This window comes from Camelus dromedarius, chromosome 6, assembly GCF_036321535.1.
Source record: "Camelus dromedarius isolate mCamDro1 chromosome 6, mCamDro1.pat, whole genome shotgun sequence".
Classification (NCBI taxonomy): Eukaryota; Metazoa; Chordata; class Mammalia; order Artiodactyla; family Camelidae; genus Camelus; species Camelus dromedarius.
In genome coordinates, this window is record NC_087441.1 from 67,003,282 (window position 1) to 67,031,079 (window position 27,798).

General features: G+C 32.4%; 1 protein-coding gene across 4 annotated transcripts in view; it reads left to right on the forward strand.

Annotated features, from left to right (window-relative positions):
- PHIP (pleckstrin homology domain interacting protein) overlaps positions 1–27,798 on the forward strand; it is a 125,929-nt gene that overhangs the window by 39,884 nt on the left and 58,247 nt on the right. For all 4 annotated transcript variants that reach the window (XM_031455965.2, XM_031455963.2, XM_031455964.2 and 1 more), the window contains exons 8-16: positions 7,146–7,367; positions 7,649–7,749; positions 12,140–12,210; positions 13,535–13,635; positions 13,732–13,772; positions 14,685–14,783; positions 15,601–15,754; positions 16,187–16,321; positions 27,641–27,769. In XM_031455965.2, the coding sequence (XP_031311825.2) occupies positions 7,146–7,367; positions 7,649–7,749; positions 12,140–12,210; positions 13,535–13,635; positions 13,732–13,772; positions 14,685–14,783; positions 15,601–15,754; positions 16,187–16,321; positions 27,641–27,769 (1,053 nt within the window). The remainder of the gene's footprint in view (positions 1–7,145; positions 7,368–7,648; positions 7,750–12,139; positions 12,211–13,534; positions 13,636–13,731; positions 13,773–14,684; positions 14,784–15,600; positions 15,755–16,186; positions 16,322–27,640; positions 27,770–27,798) is intronic.

Below are 27,798 nucleotides of genomic sequence, written 5' to 3' on the forward strand. Positions count from 1 at the left end.
TGGAAACACTAACATGACAAAGTTATTTACTTCACTAGTGGTGGGATGGGTTGACATTGTGTATCCTCTGAAGTGGTGCACTGAGAAAAGCACAGCATCGTGTCTGTGGGATTCCTACCAAGACAGTATGGTCTGGGTCTGGTCATGAATAAACGTTAGAGAGATTTAGGTTCATGGTCATCCTATAGAATGTAAGGTCTGTATTCTTTATAGACTTCTGAAGACGTGAAACACAGAGAAAGCCTGAGGAAATACTCCAGATTGAAGAGGCTGAAGTGACAATAACTAAAATTTAACTGTTTGGGATCTCTGGGATCCCAAAAATAAAAATAAAAAATAAAAAATATCCCAAAAATAAAAAAGGAACATTGTCAGGATACTTGACAAAATTTGAATGGGGTCTGTGGATTGGATGATTTCCCTACTTACATAAATGTTTGTCCTTGTTATAGGGAAATACATTGGGATATTTAGAAGGAATGGGACATCAAGTCTTCAGGCTACTCTTAAATGGTGCAGATAAGACTAATGCTAGTGTGTGTATCTGTGTCTGTGTGTGTTATATGGAGAGAAAGGGAAAAAGTGGTGATGGAGCAAATACAGTGAGTTGTTAATAGTTGGTGAATCTGAGTGATGGAAGACATTGGTACGGTTCTTGAAACGTCTGTAAACTTGAAATTCAAAATTACTTTTTAAAAGTACATGGGAGGTAGTGTAGGGTTGATACTGTATATTCAGTAAGTTTGGTAGTAATAGAAGGGAGAGTTCAAGAGTATAGTAATTTATAGGAAGATAAATTTTGAAAAACTAGCTCAAGAGAAGGAACTAGAAGAGCAGTAATATGAGGAGATAATTGATGTACAGTGGTCTTAGGATAGATAAATGAATAAATAGATGAATATGGGATATATAAAGAGCAGTTTATTTGGGCTATTTAGAAAGCTAAATAATTAGGTTCACAATGAACAGATTCTGTTTTTCGATGTGGAATATTTTGTCTGATAAGAGTCTAGGTTAGGGAATGGGACTGGGTTCTAGAAGTGAGTGATAAACCCTGGGTAATAGGGGAAGAGAGATGATGAATACGTGGGAAAAATGGATTGCTATTTATTTGGGAGCCTTAGCCTCTCAAAGAAACAGAGGAGTTATGAATTTGCAGCACTGCAGATTTAGTGTGCTTATCTTCTTTTCCATAATGGTACTTGGCATCTGGGAGGCAGCATAACAAGTGATGATTACATTGATACAAGGTTAGTCATTGGTGATTTAGGTGGACAGGGAGTGAGAAAATTTGGCATGTGTTAAAACAGTTGACCCTGAAGTTTAGGGTAATTTGTAAGGGAAATGAAAAAAGGTCCTAGATAGATTGGTAAGAAAGAAAATCAGTGGCCTCTTCTTGAAAAAAAAACATTGAACTAAATTTAAATTACAAGAATTGTTAGCTGCCTGGGGAATAGGTTACTTTTTAGCTTGAAAAGAAAATGACATTGTAATGTGCATGAACAGATACATGATGTTTTTAACATTTAATTTTGTTTGTTCCAATGACATCAAGAGGTTGAGTCTGACTCATAAGCTCGGTAGCAGTAGCGGTAGAAATTAGGAATTCTCTTTGTTGATTCTGCCAAGGGATGTGAAATTGCCAAAATACTGTAAGTAGAAATCACATAATTTCTCTTCATGTCAAACTAGTAATCTTTGGTTGGTCTGTACAGTTGATGCTTCTCTTTTAGCAGAGAAAAGTTTATAGATCTGCTTTTTAATTTTAAGATCATCTGAGCAGAATCACCCTGCTGTACTGTTGCCAGATGTGTGCAGTTTTCTGCTTGCAGAAGTCAGCCATTCTTGTCATTTACTGCTCCATCTTGTACTTTTCTTCATCATTGAATAGGTCACATAGTTGTCACCGCTAATCTTCTAGCTTTTAGTTTAAATAAATAAATACATGAATACATGTATACATAAATAGTTCACTTAAGCCCTTTAAACCTTGCCTTCCAGAAACTTTAAATTTGACTTCAGATTCTCGTTTAGTTTTTACACTATTGAAGGCTTTGTATCTGAAGCTGACTCATAGTTTTCGTATCAGTAGGTAGGATATTTTTTATAGATTTTAAGGAGAATTTTAGTACTCAGATGTATGACGAAGTAGAAAGCCATGTCACAGAAACCTTTGGAAGTAACTTTCCTTTACCAGAATACCAAAAGCAGATGTGTGCTAGACATTGATTGCCTGGGCTTTCCCTATGGAGAATGTCAGCATTTGTTTTTATTTATCTGAATTTTGACTCCCAGACTTTTTATTTTAAAGAAACTTTGTAGTTTCCAAGAAGGATTTTCAAAATAAGAACTTCTTTTGGATAGACAAAAAAGTATGAATTACCTGCTGTGTTTAAGAGATCCAGTTGTATACTAGAAGGAAAGGGGCCACCATCTTCATAGTCTACTTAAAAGTTTTGTAAAAAAATAAACATAATTCCAGAGTAAATGTCTGATTCAGTTTCCTTCCTCTGTCCTAAGCTGCAGAGCATGTTGATAGTTTTAAAGGCATGTGGCTTTATCATTTTGTGTATGTGGTTTTAGGTATGGCTGGGGGAAAAAGAATATTTATAGGGTACTTTAAATTCTTATGGTTAGGCAAATCTAATCTAAATTTTAAGTTCCACTCTTTCTTTATCAAGTCTTTTCACAAATAGTATCTACACTGATTTTTCAGGATAGAGATAAGATACTCTTTAAGCTTTCTTAGCAATCTTTGCGTTAACAAGATGTCTTGACATTTAAAAGAAAGCACTGTAAGTTTGGTATATCACCTTTTATTTTGTTTGAGGATTTATGTAAGCTAAGTTACATACTGTTTTTGTTACACTGCTATCCACTGCTGAGTGATCCACTGCTATCTTATATTTGCTTGGCATCAAACACTAGCTTATTATAATTTGATTGAAAAATGAATTCCAAAAAGCATCTTCATTTCTCACCTAGCTCATGGATTCCTTAAAACTTACTGTTGCTAAAATATTATGGTGACTATGTTTCGTCTGCTTGAAATTCTTCAGTAGGTTCTTCACCAGGTTAAATTCAAACTCTTTAACAAACTTTTCATACCCTCTATAATCTTTGTCAGATAAAACCTTTGTAGCTTAATTTTTTTTCTAAATTTCCCCCTTATACTTTGTACTCTAAATTTTTCTCATCTTGCCAAATCCCCAGTCCTAGCAGCAACATTTAGATGTTATTGAAAAATAAATGAATACTTTGTTTTCTCCTGGGCATTGGAACTTTGCTGAAAAAACCTGACAGTTGAGGTTTTTCTAAAATCATGCTAATTTTAGCAGGAAGTTCACTGTTGCTTTCAGGTTTTTCCCTTTTCTTACTGCTCTTATTCTACCACATTTTCAAACTTTCCTCACTTTTTTTCTGTTACTTTTGTTTCACCCCTTCTCCACTTTTAGGAAATAATCCTCAGGTATTTGTCTTACTTCCTAAAGTTAGAATCATCTAATTTCTGTCCTGCTTGCTTTAAAATTGCTATCTCCATTACACCTCTTCTTCCTTCATAAGACTTAGAAGCGTTTGTATTCCTCCTAGCCCAGGGCCAGCCCCTGTGTTGTTGATCTCTTTCCTTTCACCATTTAAATAACATTGCTTTTGTTTTAATGTTCATAACTCTCTTAACATTTTGATTGAAAGACTATGTTTTACTCTTTAGTTTATTGTTGACCTTACTAACATTTGAGGTAGGCTTGTGGAAAGAAAGATTCATCTGTTCAAATTCTGCTCTATATTTTGGTCTTTGATGAAACTATGCTTTCTAAAATTTTTAATCCATCCTTCCACATTCAACTGAAACACATGGTACTTTTAAAAATGTTTTCTCAGTAAATTTGATTTTTCTTCTTGTCTGCAGTCCTTTTCAAGCAATTATTTATGTGTATTTGCATTTCTGATTGTCATTTTGAAAGAGTTTAGTTGAATTTGTCAGATTATACATAGTTTCACATTTCCATAAAAATAAATTAATGATCACAAGTAATGATTCATGAGATATAAACTGCCAAAGGATGCTTTAGAGTTCTGTTTGAAATTCTGCCAGGAGTTCTGGGGAGCAGGGGTGTAAGGATGGGAATAGTACACTATTCTGTAGGTCATGGAAGAGGTTAGTGAAGTACGATGAAAAATTTCTCCCCTGCAAGTTAATGGAAGAAAAGAAAGGTTAATTGGGATAATACACACTCAGGAGGAATTGTATATAGTGATTTGGTTTTTTTTCAATTTTGTGGGGTTTTTTTTTAAGCACTTGTCTAAATAGAGCAGAATTACGAAGCAATATTAAGTTGATGAACTTAATAAACTCAATAGGAACATAGTCAGACTTTTTGTTCAATATTAATTGGTGAAAAGTCGCTGGAATTTGATTTTAGATAACAGGTTGCCCCTGTCCTTTTCATTTAAAGCTGGCATTTTGGTCAAAAAGATGTTTTTTTTGTTTTTTTTTTTATTGTTTGTTAACATGGAAAATGTGTGAACTGCTTTCTATAGTAGAATATAAAGCAGACTCTTATTCAGATACATAAGAAATAAGGAGGTGACATAATTTTCACTCTTTTTATATCTTCTGCCTGTATTAGCATACATAAAATTTAATTTTTGTTAGAAATGTAGGTCAGAGCCAAATATTGCCTTAGTTTTTACAGGATAAGCAAATGAAGTTAATAAATTGACTTAATTGTGGAATTTAGAGAAATTGAAAGTTGAATAAATGTTTTAAAGCCTGTTTTTGTTTTTGTTTTTGTTTAGCAAATACCTAGTGCATTTCTGTGTGCAGGGTGGTTTTGTAGAGCAGCCGTATGGAAGTCAGTCTCCTACAGCTCCTTCATTTCCTCCAGATGGCAGTGATGTGATCCTCATCCCTCTTATTCCCCAAGCACCTGTTGTAGCCATGTCTTCTGATCCTTCTCTTCTGTAATAAGCTCAGTTCTATCACACGTTCTCCCCTGCCTGTACTATTGTAACAACTTTCAACTGATCTCCTACTTTCTAGCTCAATTCATACCGCTGCCAGGATGGTCTTTGGAAAACATAAATCTGATCATGATAGTTACTGACTTGATCACCTTAGTGATCGTACCATATTCCTCAGTTTTCCATAGAAAGTCCTTCACAGGTTTTCCCTGACTTTATCCTCTTGCCTTCACCTCACTTAGCTTGCAGACTACTTGCAATTTCCTGAACTCCTCACATTTTCATGCCTTTTGTCATACTTTTCTCTTTGGTTGCTATATGCAATATTTGTTTTTTTTTAAATAAGAATATTATTGAAATAAGAATAGTGTACTGCCACAAACAAAAGCAGCAGCAGTAGATAGTCCATAAAGATAGCTTTTACTGTGTACAAGGCAGTCCACCTTCATTTACTCATTTAGTCTTTGCAATAAACCCTACAAGGTAGGTATAGATAAGAAAAATGAGGCAAAGAAAGCATAAATCACTTTTCTGAGGTCAAACATCTAGAAAGTGGTCTCACCAGGTCGTGAATGCAGACGTTTGATCCCTAGGGTCTGTTCTCTTACACTGCGGTGCCTCTCCAGCAGAAGACCATCCAAGCATCACTGCTGCTGGATTCCTTTCCAGATTGTGGCTCTCCGTATTTGAGGAAAGACAGATTACTGTCCTTTTGGATCTCTACTGATTCACAGTATAGCACTTAGGACATGTTATTGCATTTATAGTCTTCTGCCTTGCTTTATAAGGACAGGAATTTGTCTTTGTACCTCATCCCTGAATCTCCAGTGTTTGGTACATATTTAATCACAAGGCAGATGGATAAATGAATGCATGAATCACTGGGTTTTCAAAGGGAACCTAGGAGATCATCCAATTTAACCTCCTTATTTTATAGATAAGGAGCCCGAGATTAAGTGAACATGATGGGAATACCAGATTTTAATGTAAATAATTCACTAAAGTTAAGTTTTATTACTAATCTTCAGTGGTTGGTAACACATTTAACTTGCTTCAAAGGTCAATCAGAAAAACTGGTTTTATAGTTAATTGAGAATGCTCTGGGTAGTGTTGGCAGAGTCTGGTTTAGGGTAAAGCATTGAACATGTTTTGTTAATACTGCTACCAGTATGAAGCAGATACTTGTCTATATCATTTGTTTTTGTAGATCCTATAAGTACTTTCTAATGTCAGATAAATTTGTGTATGTGTGTATATTTTTTAATGAATTAGATTGGAAGATTGTAAAGAATTGTGACCTACAATCTTTGAAATCTTTTAATAAATATTGTATATTGGGGAATGGATATATGTGGTTAATGATAATACTCTGTACTTTTTTATGTATTTAAAATTTTTAATAATAAAAATTAGGGGGAAATAGGGAGAGGTTGGTGAACTTCGAGCCATAGAGGAAAACAAAAATAAAATACAAATAAAGCCTAGAAGTTCTTATCTCTACTTTGGCTGAGTGAAATTGAAATGTTTATTTGTAAATACAGGTATTCATAGGAACCTGTGTTCTTCACATTTTCTTCCTGAGCTTATGCTGCTGCAGCAGAGTAAACAAGTAATTTATGTACTTTTATTGACTTCATGTAGATAAAATTAACTTTTTTCTTACAACCAACATTGGGTGATTTTTATATATAATGTATTTAGCTGAAGGTCAGTAATGGGAAACTCATTATGTATTACGGATTTTGGCTTCTTAGGAGAGAAAGCCCCCAAATAATCATCCTTTCACTTTCATATTATCATAGATAGGATTAGTCACTATTGTATAGTACATTCATTTTGCAGTTATAGTTTTGTTACTTTAGAAGTACAAGTTCTTTCACAAGATACCAGGTAGAGGCTACCATGGGTGGTGGGTAGACCATGGGTAGATGAAAGTCATTGCCAATATTCTACTTTTCCTGTTAGATGGTGGGCATATGAGTATTCTTTATAAGTGAATAATTTAACAAAATAAAAGCCTCATGTAGGGGAAAATTCCTAACACATGTATTTAACACTTCTTAGTACCTAAAAATATAATTGTTGAGATGTGGATATAACAGATAAGATTTCTGTATCTGTATTAAGAATTTGAATTAAAATTTATAGTTAATTTTGTTAATGTCTATTTTAATTTTAAGGGTTCTGATGACTGTCTTGTGAAAATCTGGGCAACAGATGATGGGAGATTGTTAGCTACTTTAAGAGGACATGCTGCTGAAATATCAGACATGGCTGTAAACTATGAGAATACCATGATAGCAGCTGGAAGTTGTGATAAAATGATCCGAGTCTGGTGTCTTCGAACATGTGCACCTTTAGCTGTTCTTCAGGGCCACAGTGCATCTATAACATCACTACAGGTAATCATTTTAATCCCTGCAAAATCCTATTTGGTTGTAGTTTAAAGTAAATTTTAAGAAGTCACTTTTGTAATCTATTGTATAAAGCAAACTAAAACAAAGAAAGGAATATTTCTCTTTTCTTTATAAATGTATGAACTTTAAATAACATGGTAACCATGACCTTCATCACTTCTGAGTGTTCTCTAACCATTATTGTTGGTTGCTATTTGTAGTGTAAAAATTGGTTTATTATTTGGATTGTGTCACTCTTGTAAAAAATTTTTTTTTTTGTTTTTCAGTTCTCACCATTGTGCAGTGGCTCAAAGAGATACCTGTCTTCTACTGGGGCAGATGGCACTATTTGTTTTTGGCTGTGGGATGCTGGAACCCTTAAAATAAAGTTAGTTGCTCTTTTATTTTATGGAATAAATGTGTTTAAGGGTTGAAATTGCAAAAGTATAAAGTAGTCAACAATAGGAATAATTATACTTTTTCGCCTTGAGTAAATAACAAATTAATTTTGGCTCTTCACTAATCCCTTCATTTTTATGCTTTCCTTTTTGTTTTCTTGCTTTGAAGACAGTTTTCTCATGTTAACATATTGATTTCTTTTTTATCTTTTTCCCTAGCCCTACCTCTTTCAGAATACACCTATCTTACTACTGCTTCTTTTTATGTGCTGCAGTTACATCTCAGTAATTCATTCTGGTGCTGAAAACATAATTTAAGAGTTCCAAATTCTTTGGAAGAATTGTAATTATTTACATTATCGTCTCTATAGACTTTAGATTTTATTTTAGATCTAGGGGAACTTAGGAAAATAGAATCATTAAATTTTGCTAAAATACATCAAAGTAGATAGATACATCCTTACCTCTGCCCCATAATAGCATTTAGCATTCGTGCTTTCACCTGTATTAATATATTGGATTATTGAAATAAGTTGGCTGCACATTATGTTTTGATTAAGGACATTGAGGCAAAGAAAGGCTAAATGACCTTCCCACAGTTAAAACAGTTTTTAAAAATGGCAAAGCCGGGACTGTAACATGTCCCTGCCGTCTGGTTTTGTGCTATTTCATGCTACCTCTCAAGTGGGAATATTGGGGAGAAGTGCTGTACTTAACCCATAGACAATCTGTGAATGAGGAGGTGGTGCCTACGGTGATTCTCCAGTGTTAGCATGGCCACCTCTGCTCTCAGGGCAGAAAGTCCTTCAGATTAGATACATACTTCCATAATTGTCTCTGACTTCTATTTATAAATTATCAACCCAAATTGAGTTACTTATCAAATAATTTGCATACGTCTCTTATTTTGAAACAGTAGTGTTTAGATAAACTTCACGTGTATGAACATTCCTGAAGATTGCCTCCTGGGGCAGGGCATTAGGGGCTGTGGCAGTTTGAGTAGCATAATAAAGCAAATTATACTTCATTTGAAAAAAAGGATTGTGGTCAAAGGCATGGCTCTTTGGAGAAAGCAAATTGATTTCACTGCAGTTGCATTCTAATACTTAGAATAGTAAAGGCTTTCTATAGACATTCAGATAAAAGTTGAAATATTTCACTGATATTTATGGACAGTAGCAATAGTTAATTGTTCTTTTCCTTTGAGTATGTTATACCTCCTATCTGATTGTGATACCTTTGTCTATTCTTGTCTTATTTTTGAAGAAAAAGTGATGAGCAAGCTTCACATCAGCACAGGAACAAAAGTGTGTTTACAGAATTAAACTCACTTTGTGTTTCTGGAGAATTACATTGCTAAGTACAATAAAGTTTATTCAGATCCTTGAGAAGTGAGTTATTCCATATAAATGATTTTTTTTCAGAACCTTTATGTTTACCTATTAACCCACTACCCTAACAGTTTTTTCCTATATACATTTTTTTTTTATGTAGACATAAATAAGGAAATGTATACAAATGACTCTTGAACAAGGCAGGGGTTGGGATGCTGGCCCCTGAGCAGTCAGTCTGCATGTAACTTTACAAGTTGGCCCTCCCTGTCTGCACTTTCTGCGTCTGTGGATTTAGCCAACTGTGGATCCTAAAGTCCTGTAGCATGTATTTACTGGGAATAATCCATGTATAAGTAGGCCCACGCATTTCAGACCCATGTTGTTCAAGGGTCAACTGTGTAATTTTCTGCTGTTTTTCCCTTAGCATTTTATTATAGGCATTTATAATAATTTTAATGGCTGCATTATATTCCATTGAGTTATTCCATACTTTGCTTAGTGATTTTCCTATTTTTGGACATAAAAGTTTTTTTCTAGTGATTTATAAGTAGTACTCTTTTCTGTTTGTTATTATAATTGTCCTATGAAAACTGAAGTTGAAATCAGGCATAAAAGTAAGAGTAATTTCCCTTAGATGTAGTCTTTGAGATACCTATTTTCCTTTCTTTATATATACATGGTTCATAAGTGCCAGTAAATGTGGCATATAGGCTTTAATTACTAATCAGAGGCAAAAATTGTTGCGCTGTAATGCTTTTGTATAATTTTTTGGGGTAAGTGACTTCAGCGACCCAGTCTTCAGTAATTGAAAGAATCAGTTCTATCAGTAAATGAAACCTGATTTGGAAACCCAAATCTCCTGATAAATTCACTTTTATACAGGGATTATGTATATGGTAACAACTCCCACTAATAAAGATGCTGCTTCTTAGATGAGTAATCTGAGTGACTGGTTGACTCAGAAGCTAGCCCAAAAGATCTCTGAGTAGGAGGAAGGTGTCCAAGCATATTTAGATTAGATGTGAGGAAAGAATTAGAATCCTGAAATACACAAATGGTAATAATGATTACAAAATTTTATTAAGCACTTAGTTTGTCAAGCCTAGTATTAAGCACAATATGTTTGTTATGCCATTAATTATTATGACAACTCTATAAGGATGGTGCAGTTATTATCTTCAGGACAGACAGGGGAGAAAACTGAGGCAGATACTGGAAATACAGTGTCAGGACCTCCTCTTAACCACTGCTAGACCAAATAGCAGTTATTTACTGATGGACTATCTTCAACTGGTTGAACCTAATGAAAATACTAATAATACTGCTAATAATTTACTGGGTATGCTGGCTGGGCACAGAACTAAGCAGTTTATGTACATTGAACTCATTCTCTCAGCGACTCAGATATGTTCACATGTTGACCCCCATTTTACAGATGAGGAGGCTGAGGTACAGAAATGTTAACTTGTCTGAGGTCACACCTGCTAAGTGTTAGAACTGAGAACTGAACTCAGAGGATATGAGTCCTAGTCTTGAAATTTTCCTCAAATGTGCATTTGAAAATAAATTATGTATACCTGCTTATCTGACTTTTTCTCTTTAAAAAAATATTATTAACATTTGTTTAAAATGACAATCTATGTGGTTATTTGTGTATTCTGATTATGAGTTCTAACTGGTTGTTTGGCACTTAAAAGCAATTGAGCCAAAAATTAATAAAAATGAAGCACTACAATCCTTAAGATATTAATGAAAGAAGTGCATTTAATTAATTCCCTTTATAGTTGCAGATAAATTTACTTAAATTAAGTTAGTTTAATTTTTACTCTGATCAAATATTCAGGTTTTAAGAATTTTTAATAACTGTCTTTCTCTAAACAGTATCAGCTATGTTCAGCTGTATCAGAGCCTGTGACTATAATGAAAAATTGTTACAAATGTCAATTTAAAAAAATTTATTTACAAATTTATTTTTTAAAATTTTAGCAAATACTTTTTATTGTGTTCTGTATCAGTAAGAAAGATTATTCTTATTGTTCAAAATATATAACTGATAGATCAGAAATATTTTGTACTTTTTTCCCTAAATGATCACAAGACTGAAACCATTCTGTTTTCGATAGCTATGGATTGTGAAAGTTAGGCAGTGTACTCTGGTTGAAGGCTCTAATTATTTTTTACTTATCTCCCCTAATCTGAGAAAAACTAAGTCAGAATGTATATTAAGAAGAGCTTTAAATATAGTCACTGTATTGGAGCATTATATGTACGTTGTATATATATTGTAACGTATTGGTAAAATCTGTAATTTAATTTTTATTTAATATGGTTGATTTTAACACTAACCATTTAATGTCAATAGTGTTAATATAAGACATATAATCTATAATGCAATTATACAGTTAATGTAAATATGTTGAGTGTGACCTATTTTCTATAGATCACTTTTAAATGAGCATTATAGTTGATGTAAGAGTCAGATAGTCTACAGATTTTCAGTAGGATGTAAGATTACTTTTTGGATTCTTAAAAGGCATATTTTATAGAAGGTAAAGAGAGGGAGATGTTTATTTAACAATGTCTAATATTGAAAAAGTTTAGTTATTGATGGTAGGCATACACCACAGAGACAGCACCTATTTTGCTAGTTTGTTCGTGTTAACAAATGACTGGTGTTTCCTTATGTATTTGTGCATTGCTGTTCTACTGTATGAAACTGAGAACCTGCTAAATTTGATTAGAAGTGAATGTAACTACATGTCTGTCATGTAGTTGATAACTACATGTCTGGTATGACAGTTGCTCTGAAATTGTTTCATGTGTGGATTGTTGTATAATCAGGAGCTCCTACAAAATCTATATTTAGAATTTCCACAAGATCATGCTGATATGTCATGTAATGATTTTGAGCTTGTTTTTAGGAAGGGAGCCATCTGTTGCTTCTTATTAAATTTTGTCCTTCTATAATTATTTTTTAAGACCGCTGAGTTCTGGTGTTGCTGGTCCCTTTGGGATGTTTTTAATTGGCTATTTTTTTGTACTACAGTCCAAGACCTGCAAAATTTACTGAGCGCCCTCGGCCTGGAGTTCAAATGATCTGTTCTTCTTTTAGTGCTGGTAAGATTTTTTTTCTTCCTAATTTTCCACTTAAAGATATATTAGAAAGTTTCTAGTGGAACACATTAAACTTTGGAAAATTCTTCCTGTTGTAATATAAATCATATTCTCATGCGTATGCTGGGGATAAGCATAAATTAACTTATAAATATTTGAACTTTTAACACCGTCATTCTTTGGGAGGAGAGAATAAATAGTTTCAGAATTGACTATTAGAGAGTAAATCTTTGAATAGTTATCTTAGTAGAATAAAAGTTTTAAATGTGTTTTATATTTCCATGGATTTTGTAGGTATTCATAGCTAAGTAAATTTGATAGATATTTGTTCATCTTTATTAATTACTTTGCTCCAGATTGTTTTTATTTGCTCTTAAAAAGTAGCTATATAACAATGCTAAAATTCTAATTATGTTTCGAGTTTATGTAGCAGCATTTTAAATGGCTATTCAGATAGATCTTTTTAAGCAAATTATGATCTGGAGATTTAAAATGAATTGATAGGAAAATGAAACAAATTAATGTTCCTCATACCTGTTACTTTCACATTTATTTCTAATTTTACTTTTTCTTTTCCTTTCATAATTGTGAATAGCAGTAGTACTGAAATAAGTGATTCCAAACTGACAGCATGAATCTATTTTTGCCATGCTATTACCTAAACATCTTTAATTTCTAACTTTAAGATTTCCACTGCTACTGCCATGAAGACAGTTTTACTTCTAGTAATAACACAGATATAGGCACTATATATGCTTCAGAGTACTCTGAATGCAATTATATATAGCACTGCTTTCAACACTATGGGAGGGTGTTGTTTCCAAGAGAGAGTAAATTGCATATACAAAAAAGTGTAATGCAAAGTCGAACGTATGTGCTGTAAGACAGAGTCTTAATGAGAGTTCAGAAGAGAGCATGCTCATTTGATTGCAAGTTTGTAAGTGTATACTGAAGGAGTTGGGCCCTAAAAATTTGATAGGATTTTAACAGTTGGGAAAAGGGGCAAGAGAGAGATTACAGCAGAATTAAATGGCATGTTGCCACTGATAATACTTACTGAAATCATTTGTAAGAGAAAATAAATACTGAAAAAGTCTTCCTAGTCAAAGCTTATGTGTTAGTAAACTTTCTTAATTTCAAATTAGATGTATAATACTTAAGATATATACATATATATACATAATACTTAAGATAAATATGAGTAGTTTTAGAATGAAGTATTTGTCATTCAGTATATATTGTGATTATGTTGCTTGCATTTTATTGTCTAATTGTCAGAGATTTTGAAATTGTATTTTACTCATAAATGTTCACTGTTATTCCCCAGGTGGAATGTTTCTGGCCACAGGAAGCACAGATCATATTATTAGGGTTTATTTTTTTGGATCAGGTCAGCCAGAGAAAATATCAGAATTGGAGTTTCATACTGTAAGTATTGCTGAAAAGAGTTAGATGAGTACAATTTAAATGAGTCTAACAGTTTATATTCAGGATCTTCTTTTTTGTTCATCTGTTTATATATAGGACAAAGTGGACAGTATCCAGTTTTCCAACACTAGTAACAGGTAAAATAATTATTTTTGTATGTCAAATTTAAGTCGACTTTTAAAATTACAAAATAAAGACAATTCTTGTGATTAGGTTTTTAGTTAGATTTGTTTATTAGCCACCTAAAATAAAGATCTTCACCGGTTACAATGAAAAGTCAGGATAGCCTTCACATGCATATGAACATATCTTCATGTTTTATCTGTAATAATGTTAGTTTATTTGACCACTTTTAATAATAGGGACTTTTATTCACCCTATGTATTTTCTGTACATATCAAAGTGTAGAGAAACTTTTAGTAGAGATTGGAAATGTATCATAATGTAATATTTGAGGCCAAGCTGTTTATTGATGATAAACTTAGATGATATTTTATAAATTTTCTCACATTCTTGCTTTAAATTAAAGAAAGATATTTCTTCACTTTGAGTAGAATGATCAGTTCTCTTTCTAAGGTAGTAAATAGTGCCTTTAATCACTTTATATATATATATATTTTTGTTATTTACTTATTATTGTATTATTTAATTATTTTTATTTTGGCGGAGGGTAGGTAATTAGGTTTATTTATTTTTAGAGGAGGTACTGGGGATTGAACCCAGGACCTCGTGCATGCTAAGCATGCACTGCTATCTACCACTGGAGCTATTCCCTCCCCACCTTGAATCACTTTTGAATGCTATTTCTGAGGCCTTACCATGAACATTAGGATGTGTGTGTATAAAATTTTTAAAGCCCAGGAAGATTCAGAAGTTCTTAGATTTGCAAAGAATATCAGATAGAATAATCTCTATTATATTAGAATGCTGTGTAAGTGAAGATGAGTGCTGTCTTTTTTTTCTTTTAGCATTTTTTAAAACAACTATTGGAAGGTGCATTTTGGTAAAATACATGTGATTTTTCTTTGGATGATGGCCTCCTTTTACAGGTTTGTAAGTGGCAGTCGTGATGGGACAGCACGTATTTGGCAATTTAAAAGAAGAGAATGGAAGAGTATTTTGTTAGATATGGCTACTCGCCCAGCAGGGTAAGAGATCAAATTTGAAATATTACATAGATATAGCTAGATCATTTAAAGTTGTAAAGCTGTATTACAGGTTGGTGTGACTCTCAGTCTATAAAAAGCCTGTATCATAATCTATGTTAAAATGATTACTTTTCTGTAATAACTAGAGGTGCTTTTGGAGATGAAGATGTTGATTTTAATACAATGATTTTTTTGCCATGTGTGAGAAGACCTGCTGCATTGATGATTTCTTTCAGTTCAGTGTTGTTAAGGGGATGATAGTACTGTAAGAATAGCTGCAAGTTTTACTAGTTTTTTCAGAAAGCAGAATATATTATAATGTTCATTCTGTCACAAGGATGATGTGGTATATCCACTGCTTATCTCCAGCCAAGAGAAAATACACTACACTTTGTTAATTGTTATTTTGGTTTTAATATTGTATCATTTTTCTATGTTTGTATTTGTGTGTAGTAATCTCGGATGGATGGGAGAGCAAAGTAGTCATTAGCAGGGCATGACAGCAGCAGTAAGAGATGGAGAGTGACAGCATGGCACAGAGTTTTCCTGGATCCAGAGAGTGTTAAAGCCAGTGATATTTACTCAAGGTCATCTGTTACTAGGGGCTTAAGAGTGCTGGAATCCTGATTCTGCTACTCCTTGCAGTGATTTTTGCCATCGTTCTGTGTTGGTTCAAACTATTCTTAATTACTGTGTTAAGCAATAGTTATCCATGTTAATGAATATAAACTATATGAAAATGTATTTAGGTTTTTGTCATACTGATATTTTAATAAATAATATCAGTGTAAACAAATACTGCCTCCATCACTTTCAGCCAAAACCTTCAAGGGATAGAAGATAAAATCACAAAAATGAAAGTAACTATGGTAGCATGGGATCGACATGACAATACAGTTATAACTGCAGTTAATAACATGACTCTGAAAGTTTGGAATTCTTACACCGGTCAACTAATTCATGTCCTAATGGTGAGAAAAAAGACTTAATTTTTATTTGGTATAACTAAAGCTGATTATAGAATAGAATACTTTCATCAAGGAATAGTTTTTTATGTTTTCTAGAAACTCTTACTTGCTAGATGGTCTTTGTGGGAGAATGGAAATAATTTTAAAATGCAGTTAAATAGGTTTAGTTTAGAAACAGAGATCCTTGCTGTTTTTAGTATGGAGGGCTGGATCAATAAATAGTGTTGTCAGGTTTTACCAAATGATGGCAAATCCCTAGACAGTAAAACTAGCTCAGCTTCATTATTATACATCAATAAATTTGAAGTTTTTTTTACCACTTCAATATTTCTTAAAAGACATACTTTAGAAATAGTTGCAAATATTAGTGTTTGTTTGAATTTTCTTTTTATCTTTTAATATTTATAATTCTTTGCCACTTAAAAAATATTTCAGGGTCATGAAGATGAGGTATTTGTCCTTGAGCCACACCCATTCGATCCGAGAGTTCTCTTTTCTGCTGGTCATGATGGAAATGTGATAGTGTGGGATCTGGCAAGAGGAGTCAAAATTCGATCTTACTTCAATATGGTAATTAGCAGTCTCTTCATTTTATAGTTGCTACAGATTTGGGGAGTTCTTGACACTGGTACCCTGCATATCACAAAGGAAATCCATCTAAGAATTGGTTTAGACATTATTTTCACTTTAAGTTTCAAAAAAGAGTTATTTATTACACACTTTTATTGAGATACTAAATTTAAAAGAAAATTGTACATATTACAGTACCTGTATATTGGTGATAACTAGTTTTTAAAATAGTTTTAATACTGACACTTTGATGAGAAACTCACAAGTATGAAAAGATGATATAGATAAGAAAAATGTTTGGAATACCATGTGAAGAAACTATAAATAAATATTTATATTGTGTTATTGTTTTTCATCAGCAACAGTTTTCCAGTGCAGAAGAATTTGATTCAAATATAGATAGCCATTTTAAAATTAAAGCCAAAGAATCAGGTATTCTTGCCTTTTATCAAGCTTTGATATGTTAGATATTTATTTGGGCTTAAGCCCTTTTCCTTCCGCATTCTGTTTCTTACATAGATTTTTAACATTTTGCTGAGTATCTGCAATGGTTTAGCACATACAGCTGGTTGTGTAGTGTTTCCACTCTAACCACTGTATGAAGGAAAAAGTGCTCCTCAGATGCTGCTTTTGTGTGTCTAGTGACATTTTTTTTAGTCTACTTTCTGTATATCAGGGATGCCTTTCAATAAGGAAAACAAATGAAAGCATGTGTTTCTACTATTTCAGCAATTTAATTTTTTTAAAAAATTAATTTTAACATCTAGTAATAAATTATAAAATAATGCAATAAATAGTGTGTTGTTAGAATTATTTTGCAAAGCAAAACTTTCACAAAACAGTCATTTGTAAAATACAGTGGCTTGTGAAATTTTTCATAAAAGTGGCACCATACTTGATTGATAATCACAGTAAAGTTGGTTACTTCTCTGCAGTAAGCAGAATAAAGAAGGAATTTTTATTAGTGAAGGAATTAATTTTTATTAGTGAAGGAATTAACTTTAGCTGTTGTTGTGGATATGCCTTAGTGTACGTAAGGTAAGATATAAAATTGGTCTAATTTTTTTTCTAAAAAGATCGTGTTAATTGTATAATTCTCAGTGACAGATGGATTTCCTTAGTGATTATGTGTATAGAGAATTTTTAAAAAGCAGATCCTTAAATATACTGGTAAAGAATTTTTTTCTTTTCTCCTTTTCTGTCCTTGTGTTTCTGATTTGCTCCTTTTTGGAACGTCTTTGTTGAATTAGGAAATACATCGTATCTCAGTTTGTCTTTATAGCTTCTAAAGAAAACAATTTGTGGGCTATACATGTTAATTTCATGTTTTCAAATGTCACTGATGTATTAGTAGAGTGGAGGGAAAGCTTCCTCTTATACTTGAATATTGCTTTCACCTTTAAGTTATATAAAGGTGAATTTTTCCTTATCAGGTAAGTTGATGACACTAATATTCCACATTATGATTAAGTATGATAATTGCAGCACCTTGAGACTGAAGTAATTTGCTCTTAGACCATTACAAATCAGTGATATGACCAGGAGTATGAGTCAGCCATGTTATATTGTATACTATTTAAAATTAGCTAAGGAATTAGTTATATTTTTGCCTTAAAAGTTATTTTTTTGTTTAATACTCGCTTTAGATAAAGATATTTTTCCTGTTCTTTCTACGAATAAGAGATGGAAAAGCCTCTTAAGGGTGGAAGAAGCATATTTATGTAATAAGTAGAAATGTATGGTAGCCATACAATCTTCAAACTATGAGGAAAACAAAACATAGACTAAAAAGGATTAAATATATATCTTGCTTTTAAAAAACCAGAACATGATCTACCCCTCACCTCATTAAAATACAGATACTCCCTTTAAGTTTTTGCGTGATTTTTAATAGCTTCCAAAATACTTCTACTTCCAAAATACATAGTACCTCATTTGGGGCTCATGAATACCTCGTAATATAATCAGGGTAGATTTTGTTGTTACTGATTGTGTGAATGGAGAAACTGTACAGAAATGAAGTGCTTTGCCCAGGTTTTACCTGCATCACAGAGCTATCATATGGGTACTTGGGGTTTAAACCCATGTGTTTCATCTGTTGCTAATGTGTTCTTAATGCTAACTTTAATTATGGCTGGTCATTACAAAGCTAACTTCCAGCTATATTGAGTTAGTGATATGTCCAGGAAAAAAAATGTTTTCATAATGATACTGACTTTGAGTGGATCTTTTGATTATTTAGCTTGATGATTTTCTTTCTGTCTCTTAATTTATAAGTTTCCTAAGTGCCCTACTTTTTGTTCTTCACTCCTTTGTTCATTTCATTGTTGTTCTTTTTTAATCTGTAGGCAGATAGAAGATAAAGCATTCAGCATTGCTATTAAGAAAATAACAACCATTTGAGGGAGAAGTAGAAGCTTGTGTTCACTGTCTGCTATTCATGATTGTTGAATTTTGGCTATAGTTATAACTATTTGGCTGTGTGTAGCTAATCAGTAAGTTTGAGTTACTAAAATAACATAAACATTGATCAGGTACAAATTCAATCCATGATATTAAACTGTACTAGTAACAATAAGTTCAACTTAGTAAATATTTTTTTGAGCACCATGCAGAGGGACTACTTATAGTGTCTTAGAGGATTTAAGGATTAATAATTCTAGTGGAATATACCCCATTTTTAGACAAGAAATTGAAAAATGTTTACACAAAGTATTGAGATGAAGTAATATTTCATGTGAGTTTTAAAATCGAAGCTTATGAAAGTAAATTCACCATAAAACTATGGACAGAAAATAAGGAATGAAAACAGTATCTTTAAAAGAACAAAAATTCTATTTGCAAATTCTTAAAAATACAGATTTTATCAAGTATATTTTGAGAATATTGCTTTAATATTGGTCCTTTTTATCATAATTGAATTTTCTACTTGAAATTTATAATACCTTTGCAAAAGGTAATGAAATCATGTAACAAGGCATTTTGTTGTATTAAGCATTTTTACTGTACTTTTCTCACCTATTACAGAAATTAAAAATCTTTTTAAAAATTTCTGAAAGAATAAAAATTCTTATATTTTCAAAAATGAGAGACATTGAATTTTTAAAGCCCATGTTTGATTTATAGTAATTATGTTTTAATAAATACATTTATTAAAAAGGTTAATAAATTTTAAAATATTATGAAATAATTTTTAATATTATACCTGATTTCATCATTCAGATAAATGTTCTAATTCCTTTTTTCCTATATCAAGCAGTTTTTAAAATTTTTTTTATTTTAAGAATAAAGCCTAAATCTATAAACAGATTAAAAGATTTGGGATTGAGAATTGAGAGAAAGATACATTAATTAATTACTTGTATGCTTGCATAATCCCCTAATTTATTTCATTTTGAAATCTTATAAAGAGATTCTCAACTTGGTGGTGGTATTGTCTAGAAAAACTGATGGGGTTATTTTTCTCATTTTCATTGCTAACTTTTTTCTTAATAGAGGATCTGTGTGATAAAAGCAGCTGGGGAGCGGCTGTTGGGTTTGATTTTGTTACTTAGAAGAAGTGTATGACGAATTAGATGGTATAACACAAGGCATGATATAGGATAGATAATACATCCTCCTTGCATTCCCTCGTCCCCGTGTTGTCTCATCTTTAAAAATAAAATAAAGTAATTTCAACATAAACATTTAAAAGCATTTGTTGGAAGGCCTGAACTCTCTTTTGTTTTTTTAATGAACTAGAGAAAGAAGCTAAAGAGAACATTGTAGATAAGATTGTGAACAGAAGATAACTTTATTCTTTAAAAAAAAACCCAAAACCTAAATTCTAGGCCTTAAGTTTTAACTCATATTTACATTCATATAAAAACTTTGTCAGTTATTCATATTTCAGCTGAACAGACCTTGTATAACTTGAGTGTCAGGGCAAAAGTGGAATACTTTAGGATATTTTATTGAAAGCTAATAGTGTATGATAAGAATATTTCAAACTATTTGTGTATAGTTGAGCAAGCCCATGTTTTGTCTTAGGCAGTGGCAGGAGGTAAACATCAGTATACCTTGTTTGGACAAGAGTTCTAAATTTTAGTTAAACAGTTCTAAACTCCCATTAAGTGCTAAGAGGCAGATAAATTATTCCCCAAAATAACTAAAAAATGTGTGCAAACTGTCTGAACTGAAATTGAGTGCTTTTGTAATATGCCCCATTCCTTGAAAGGGGTAGGCAAATTTAGAAGTTTAATACAAGCATAAATGTTCCTAAATACAGAGTTGTTTTATAGCCTTTTTTCCCTTTAAATTATCACGGTACAGCTAAGTTTTAACTACAGATTTAACAAAATAAATACTAAATTAATTTGAAAAGATATGAAAAGAGACTGAAATGTCTTAGTTTTAGGCCATTGATTATTAGACAGTAAATAAAAGATGTTTGGAGTGGGATTAGAAGGCCCCCACATTAGTAGCTTCCCTCACGTCTCTGGTATTTTTGCTTTATCTTTTCTGTTCTCTTTTCTCTATTTCCGTTGTTCTAGCTGTGTCTATGTCTGTCTGTCTGTCTTTCTCTCCATATCTATTTCTGTAATGTTACTCAGAGCTATGGTTTGTTGCCTTTTGTCTGGTTTTGATTTTAATTGAAGAGTACAGTATGTCTGGCTAGAAAGCAATTTTACTGAATTTGATTTTTGCTTTGCTTTTGTTGTTTCATGGGTAAATTCCAAATAACAATTTTTATTTATTTAATTAAATTTTCCTTATTTTTATAATTGTTAACCTTTCTTTTACTTAAGAGATTTTAAAAAAAAATGTTCCAGTGTCCACTAATCCAGAACAATATATTTCTCCTTGCAACGTTCCAAACAAGCAGAGGCTGCCAATCCACCACTCAGAATTTTTGCACATGCATACTTCTGACATTAACATGTTCTCAGTGTGACCTCTATTTTAGTTTTGGAGAATGGACCTGTGTGTATAGGAAAGGGAGAAGGAGAAGCTCAAAATAGGTGTATCTCATATCATGTTCTGTTGTGAATCAAGCTTTGAAGATCTTTCATCCTCTTCCTTTCTCTCTTTTCTTTTTTCTTCTTCTCTTTCTCTTCTTCCTTCCTTCCCTTTATCTCATTTGCTGTCTATCATCATCTAACAGGATGTCATATACCTGCACAATGTTTGTTAAAAGGATTCTTTGATGCTTCTCCAGTCCTTGTTTCAGTCTCTCTAGATATAAAATTACCTTCAGTCTTCTGATTATAAACTTGAGTTATTGTCATTTTCTTTCAGGTGTCTGGGGTTCTTTAGATTCTGTCTCTGTCTCTCACCTGTATCTTGGTATCAAAGACATACCTTAAGATTTTTTGCCATGAATGTAAGTTTGTCTCTAGCTTGTCATACTATATTTGGTGAATTATTTTTATGTAGTAATTCTTTGATATGTTCTATGAGTCACTATCACATGGATATTTGAGACTTAATAGTTATAAGAAGTATAGAATATTACACAGAATGTAAACATACAGTTGAAAAAAGTTTTGATTAGCAAATATTTAAGTGCTTATTTTGTACGTAAGCACAAAATATGGGGACCATGTGGAAGAATAAGATGTAGTCTTTTTTTTTTTTTCCAGCTTGCAGTTAAGTTAGGGAGATAAAATATACTTGAAAAGATAGGTATTGATAAATAGTTTGAAATGGTAGCATGACATATGAGAAAAGATCATTGCTATATCTAAAGACGTAAGTATTACTTCCAGATGGATGATCAGTGGAGGAAGAATTAGAATTATGCCTTGGAAGATAAAATTGTGTCAGAAGAAAAATAATTATAAGTAAGAGGACTATTATGTTTAAGTAGCCAAATAAGAAATGTTAAGACATGTTCATAGAGTAATTTAGAAAGTTTTTCTGAAATAGATTTTGAAAAATGAGTAATAAAATGAAAAGCATAAATTGTAGTGGCTTGTTGGTGGCCTCAAATTATCTTGTAAGCATAAAGAATAGTTAACATAGTGGGGGTTTCGGCAAATTATATTCCAGAAAATTAAGAGAAAAATAATTTGGTTGCTAGTGGTAATATTTCAGGTATGAAATTGGATAGGTGGGGGAGATCTACTTTTTTAGTGAAATTATAATGAAACATTATAGGGACAGGTGGTAAATTTGTGAAAGAAAAATATATAGGACTTGTTTTGTGACTCATTAGGGCTAGAGAGTGACAGAAAATTTTAACATATGTATTGAGAGTATTGAGCATAGGTGATCTTAATGATACTATTAATGGAAATATGAAAGATGTGAAAGAAGACTGATTTTTTTTATATGTTTATTGTAGTGTAGTATTGGACTACTTTTGTGGAAATGGCCAGCCGGCACTTGAAGGTATAGACTACTTGGTGGGGCTAGGAGTAGAAAGAAAGAAATGTTAGAATGATGTTTACCTCCTCATGGAGATACAGAAGGTAGTGTAGAGGGTTTAAAACTAAACTTAGAAATACAACTGACCCTCAAACAACATGAGTTTGAACTGTGCAGGTCCACTTACATGTTCTTTTCAATAGTAAATACTACAGTACTACCCAGTCTGTGGTTGTTTGAATTCACAGATGCAGACCGGATAAAGAGGAACTGTATATAATGGAGGGCTAACTATAAGTTATATGTGAATTTTTGACTGTGCAGAGGGTCCACCTCTATCCCTCTTCATTGTTTAAGGGGTCAGCTTTAGTCATATTTAGCAGTGGAGAAGAGAGATCTCTGGGAAAGAGATCATAGTCTCTGAAAAGTGTGTTTGAAAGACACCATGCTATTATAATGTCAGAGAGCCCAAGAAGAAGAATAAATTTCAAGGAGGACTTGATTAATAGTATTACTTCCCTCAGAGAAATCAGAACTTGAGTAAACAAGATGCTGTTAAATTTGAAGATTTGAGTTATTTTGATAATATATTTTTCTTCTGATGAACATTAAAGCTGATTCTTCAGAATCATTTTTATGTATCTACTGGTTTTATCAAACCAGTTATAACAGTTTCCTTTTTAATATTAACTTACTTATCATGGCACCACTTATTTTAAATAGCTATCTTTAATTCATATGTAATAATGTTACCATTAATAAAAGAATTTTCAATATTAAAGGAAACATTTACTTAGGAATGATCTTTTAATTTGATGACACTTGGACTATTGCAGTGTGGATATCTTCCCTTAAGATCTATTCTGTGTTTACACTTGTAACTGTAGTAGTAATTAGAAGGTGACCAGAGCATATTTGCATCACAAGAATGACAGTGTCTGTCTCCAGTATCTAGTGTACATGTTTAATTAAGTTTATTTTCCCCCAGGTTGATAAGCTTTAAAGGTTCTTTATAAATAAGGAAGGACTTTCAAGGGTAATTCTCAGCATAAATTTAGTTTCTCAGCTCTTTTATTCTTGGGATATGAGTCTGTCTCATAAAATTATTAGAGTATTTTAAAAGATTCATAATTTAAAATTGTGGAGTATTTTCTGGGTAAGATGCTCCCTTCTAATCAGTGATGTATTTTAAAAAATGAAAGAGACCCCAAAATTGACACTGATCATAGACTTGGAATAAGTCCCTAAGGGGATGATTCTGCCTAAGAAAGTCCATATTTTTGACCTTCCTGATTTGTGTTGAGTTACACTAGGAGTGCATACTTCTCATAATCAGTTTAATGTATAGTTCCTCTTGATTAATATAATTTAGACTCTATAATTGTAGTCTGCATTCTGGTGCTTTTAACATGCCTCATTTCCAGATTGTCCAATTCTTCTAAAAAGCCTTCCCAGATACTTTGTGTTAGGATTTTAGTAGACTTTAGTCATTTAAATTATCTCTGTAATTTCCCAGAGATACTACATGATTTATCCATTACTGGAGAAGAAGTCTCTTTAGTCTTAGGCCTCATTCCTCTGTCTCCTTTAATTATTCATCTTTCTGCTTTACAAAAATTATATTAGAAGTTGTGGATTTTATTCTGCCTTGAAAAAGGTACTAGTATTCTTCATTAAATATGACAATTCTGTCATCATTAGCGTTCTTAATTCATAAGTCTTTGTACTGATTTAATTTTTCCAAGTTCAGTATAAACCTCTAAGATTGTGCTGCTTGTTTCTTGGAAGTATTTCTAGAACTCTTCAGTCAGTATGAGAATTTTCCTACAAAGGAATCATTATATTAACTTGTGTGGTCTTTTCATCTCTTTAAAAAACAAAATAACTATAATCACTGAATACATTTTTCTGTTTTCTTTTAACTCCTATTCTTGAAATTATTGCACTTACTAGTAAATATTATCTCATGCGTTTTCTCAGCTTTCCTTATTGTGATTTAACTTGTATGAGTTTTATTATGTGGTCTTTGTTTACATATGTCGCAAATAATGTTTAGCAAGCATACTTGATTTTATCAGGGGAGTAGTTCATCTGTAATTCACTTATTTTGCAAATTTGTTATTATTCATTTCTTTCTGTTTTTAAACTTAGTGTGGCATGCTATAAGTACTAGCATAAGTAATATACAATATTAAATTTTATCTTGACTTATTGAGCAATAATTTTATGATAGGTTCACACAACTTTTTTTAATTGAAGTATAGTTGATACACAATATAGGTTCATATAACTTTAATATTAGAATAGAAAAGATATTTTCTTCCTTTTAGTTTTTGAGTGTCAACCTCATTTCTTTCTAATTGAACAAGCATATTCAAATAGTGCCTTCATTAAATTTTTTCTTTAGGAATTCTTAATCGTAAATACTATGACCCTGGTTGAAGAAGATGAAATCCTTTTCAGAGAGAAATATTTAACTTTGTGGGGGGGCTTATTTAATCAGCATAAATCATAAAAATAGCTAGGGTATATTTAGTTATATAGGAAAGTAAAATATTTTCCTACTTTTGTATCAACTGGAATGCCTAGATAGCATTTTGTAATTAGGGCTGTTTATTATCTAAGGAGCTTTTTCTAAAGATAAATTTGACATTTTAGATAATATGGTTATGGGTACCTTTTCTAATTGGTTCATAAGTAAAGCAGATCCATTGTCTTCTTTAATGGATAGTTAATCCAAATAAGGTACCTTTGAAGTAAGTATACTTTCATTTTCTCCACATAGAGAGTCACTTTGGAGTAACACAGTTGGCTTATACCAAGAAAATGGGTGCCATCCTGCCATATTCACAGTGGCATGTGTTACTATATAGGAAACACAGTGATCTTCAATAGGATTGCTATTGTTTCTTTGCTTTTTTTTAGAGCTTTGTAAGTTCCACCTCTCTATGTATTCTTTTCGAGATCTTCTACTAACTGTAAATATGGCAACATTGATAGCACAGGTATAGGGTTGACTAATCCTCACCACCACGCAAAAAATGTAGAGGAAGATTGCCTAAGCATTATGAAGGATGCCATACTTACGAACATGTATCAGATATCCTTCGGTGTTGCTGAGTCAGACTTTCAGATCTCTTCCTCTGTTCTACTATGTAGTTAGAATCGTAAACTTAGACTTACAGTATTAGAGTTCAAGAAGCATTTATTATGTTAGATTTTTTAAGTGGTTGGGGTTTTTTGTTTTCTCTTTGTCTTTTGTGAAATTTTGAGTGAATTGAGATAAACAAAACACTTAACAGTGCATCCAAGAGAACTTTAATTCTTTGGTCTTGAGTTCATTATGTAAAATTCTGTGTAGAGATAAATTTTGTTCATGTAATTCATTATTTATTTATAACAGTTCATGTAACTTTTTATTTGCCTAGAAAACACTGAAAAATAGAGGCTTGAATCCTGACATTTCTACTTGCCTTTCATTTTTGGCAAATACGAAGCTATATGGCTGCTAATTCCCCTACGTTAACCTGGAAAAGTAGTGAAGTATACTTGGAATCAGTTCCCTTCCTCTGTTGTATCCTCCAGCTTTCTTCACAAGCAAGAAATGATCCTGTTTGACTTACTCATTTTCTTGCTTTTGCGGTAAATCTTTAAATGTATCAGACATTACTTTCATATTAAATTTTAAGGAAAGTTATTCTTACTTCTTTTCCATCATTATTACCATTCAGAATAGCATTAATAAACACCAGTCTGCTCATTCCTTCTTTTCAACAAGCCAAAGGAAAAACTAGTTTTCTTTTTTAGGCAGACCCATTTTTGGTATTATATACATTTGTTAGGCGGAGCCCTTCCTTTTAGAGCAATGTTTTCTCTTGACAAAATGCAGACATTCCTTAAGAAGTCAACTGTTCTTCTAAATTTTAATTTCACTTCTGTACTTGGTGAACTATGCATTCATCCCTATGCCATATTTTTTAACACTAAAGAAAGAAAATTACCACTTCTCTCTTTTCTAAGCATTTCCTGAGATCCTGGGATATTACTGATAAAACTCAGTTTGTTCTAGATCAGTGGATACCGGAACAGAGAGGAGGCATTTCTTACCTGATAATGTGTGTGTGTTCCGATTCTGCTAATCCAGAAATCCAGTCACATTTGTTGAAAATCATCCTTAGTTGTTATTTGTTAGGGAGTCAACTCCCTATTTTAGTTGTTTTCTGAAATTCAGTCCCTAGATGTGCTTTAGATAGGCTAGAATTTTTACCTCTTTCAGAACACTGCTAAAGAAGTTTTCAACTGGGACATAGTCTGAAGAAGCACTGAGAGCAAAAAAATTCAGAGTGGTGATTGGCCACCTCTGTTTGATTGACAGGTTGCAGGGAGAAACCCATTCGTTCTGGATTAATGGAACTGGAAAACAGAAAACAATTATCAGGTAAAAAAAACCTTTTCTTTAACCTTTGAAATTCGCCATTTAAAAAAAGAGTCAGAACATCAAGGGAATTTATTACCAAAAGAAAAACTGGTTTGTGAGCAGTGATCTCTAGATATTACTTCAAGAGTTAGAAAAAAAATCACTATGGTTACTTCACACTGTCAGCCTTTCCCGAAAGGGCTTGATTTAAATGCAGATAAGATGGACTGTAAGGTGCGATTACATTTGAAATCTGGGTTAAAGACATGAAGCAGAATACTATGGGCGGGGGAGAATGGTGTGTTTTATTTCCTGAATTGTGTCTGGTCTAAGGATAAAGAGAGAATGCTTGGTTCTTCAAGGCTTTTAATCTGGCACTTTTCATGCATATTCACAAATTTTGTTACTATACTGTGTTTGCTATACTTAATCTTCACTTCATTAGGACATATACTTATATATCTTTTATTATTACAATTCTAGTAACAATAGTGATCAACCAGCTCTTCATATTTTAATGGCAGTTTTCTGACTGTTGGTTAAATACATTTCAGATTGAAGGCCAAGGACATGGTGCAGTATTTGACTGCAAATGCTCTCCTGATGGTCAGCATTTTGCATGCACAGACTCTCATGGACATCTTTTAATTTTTGGCTTTGGCTCCAGTAGCAAATACGACAAGGTAGAGTATGATGACCTGTGTATCTTCTT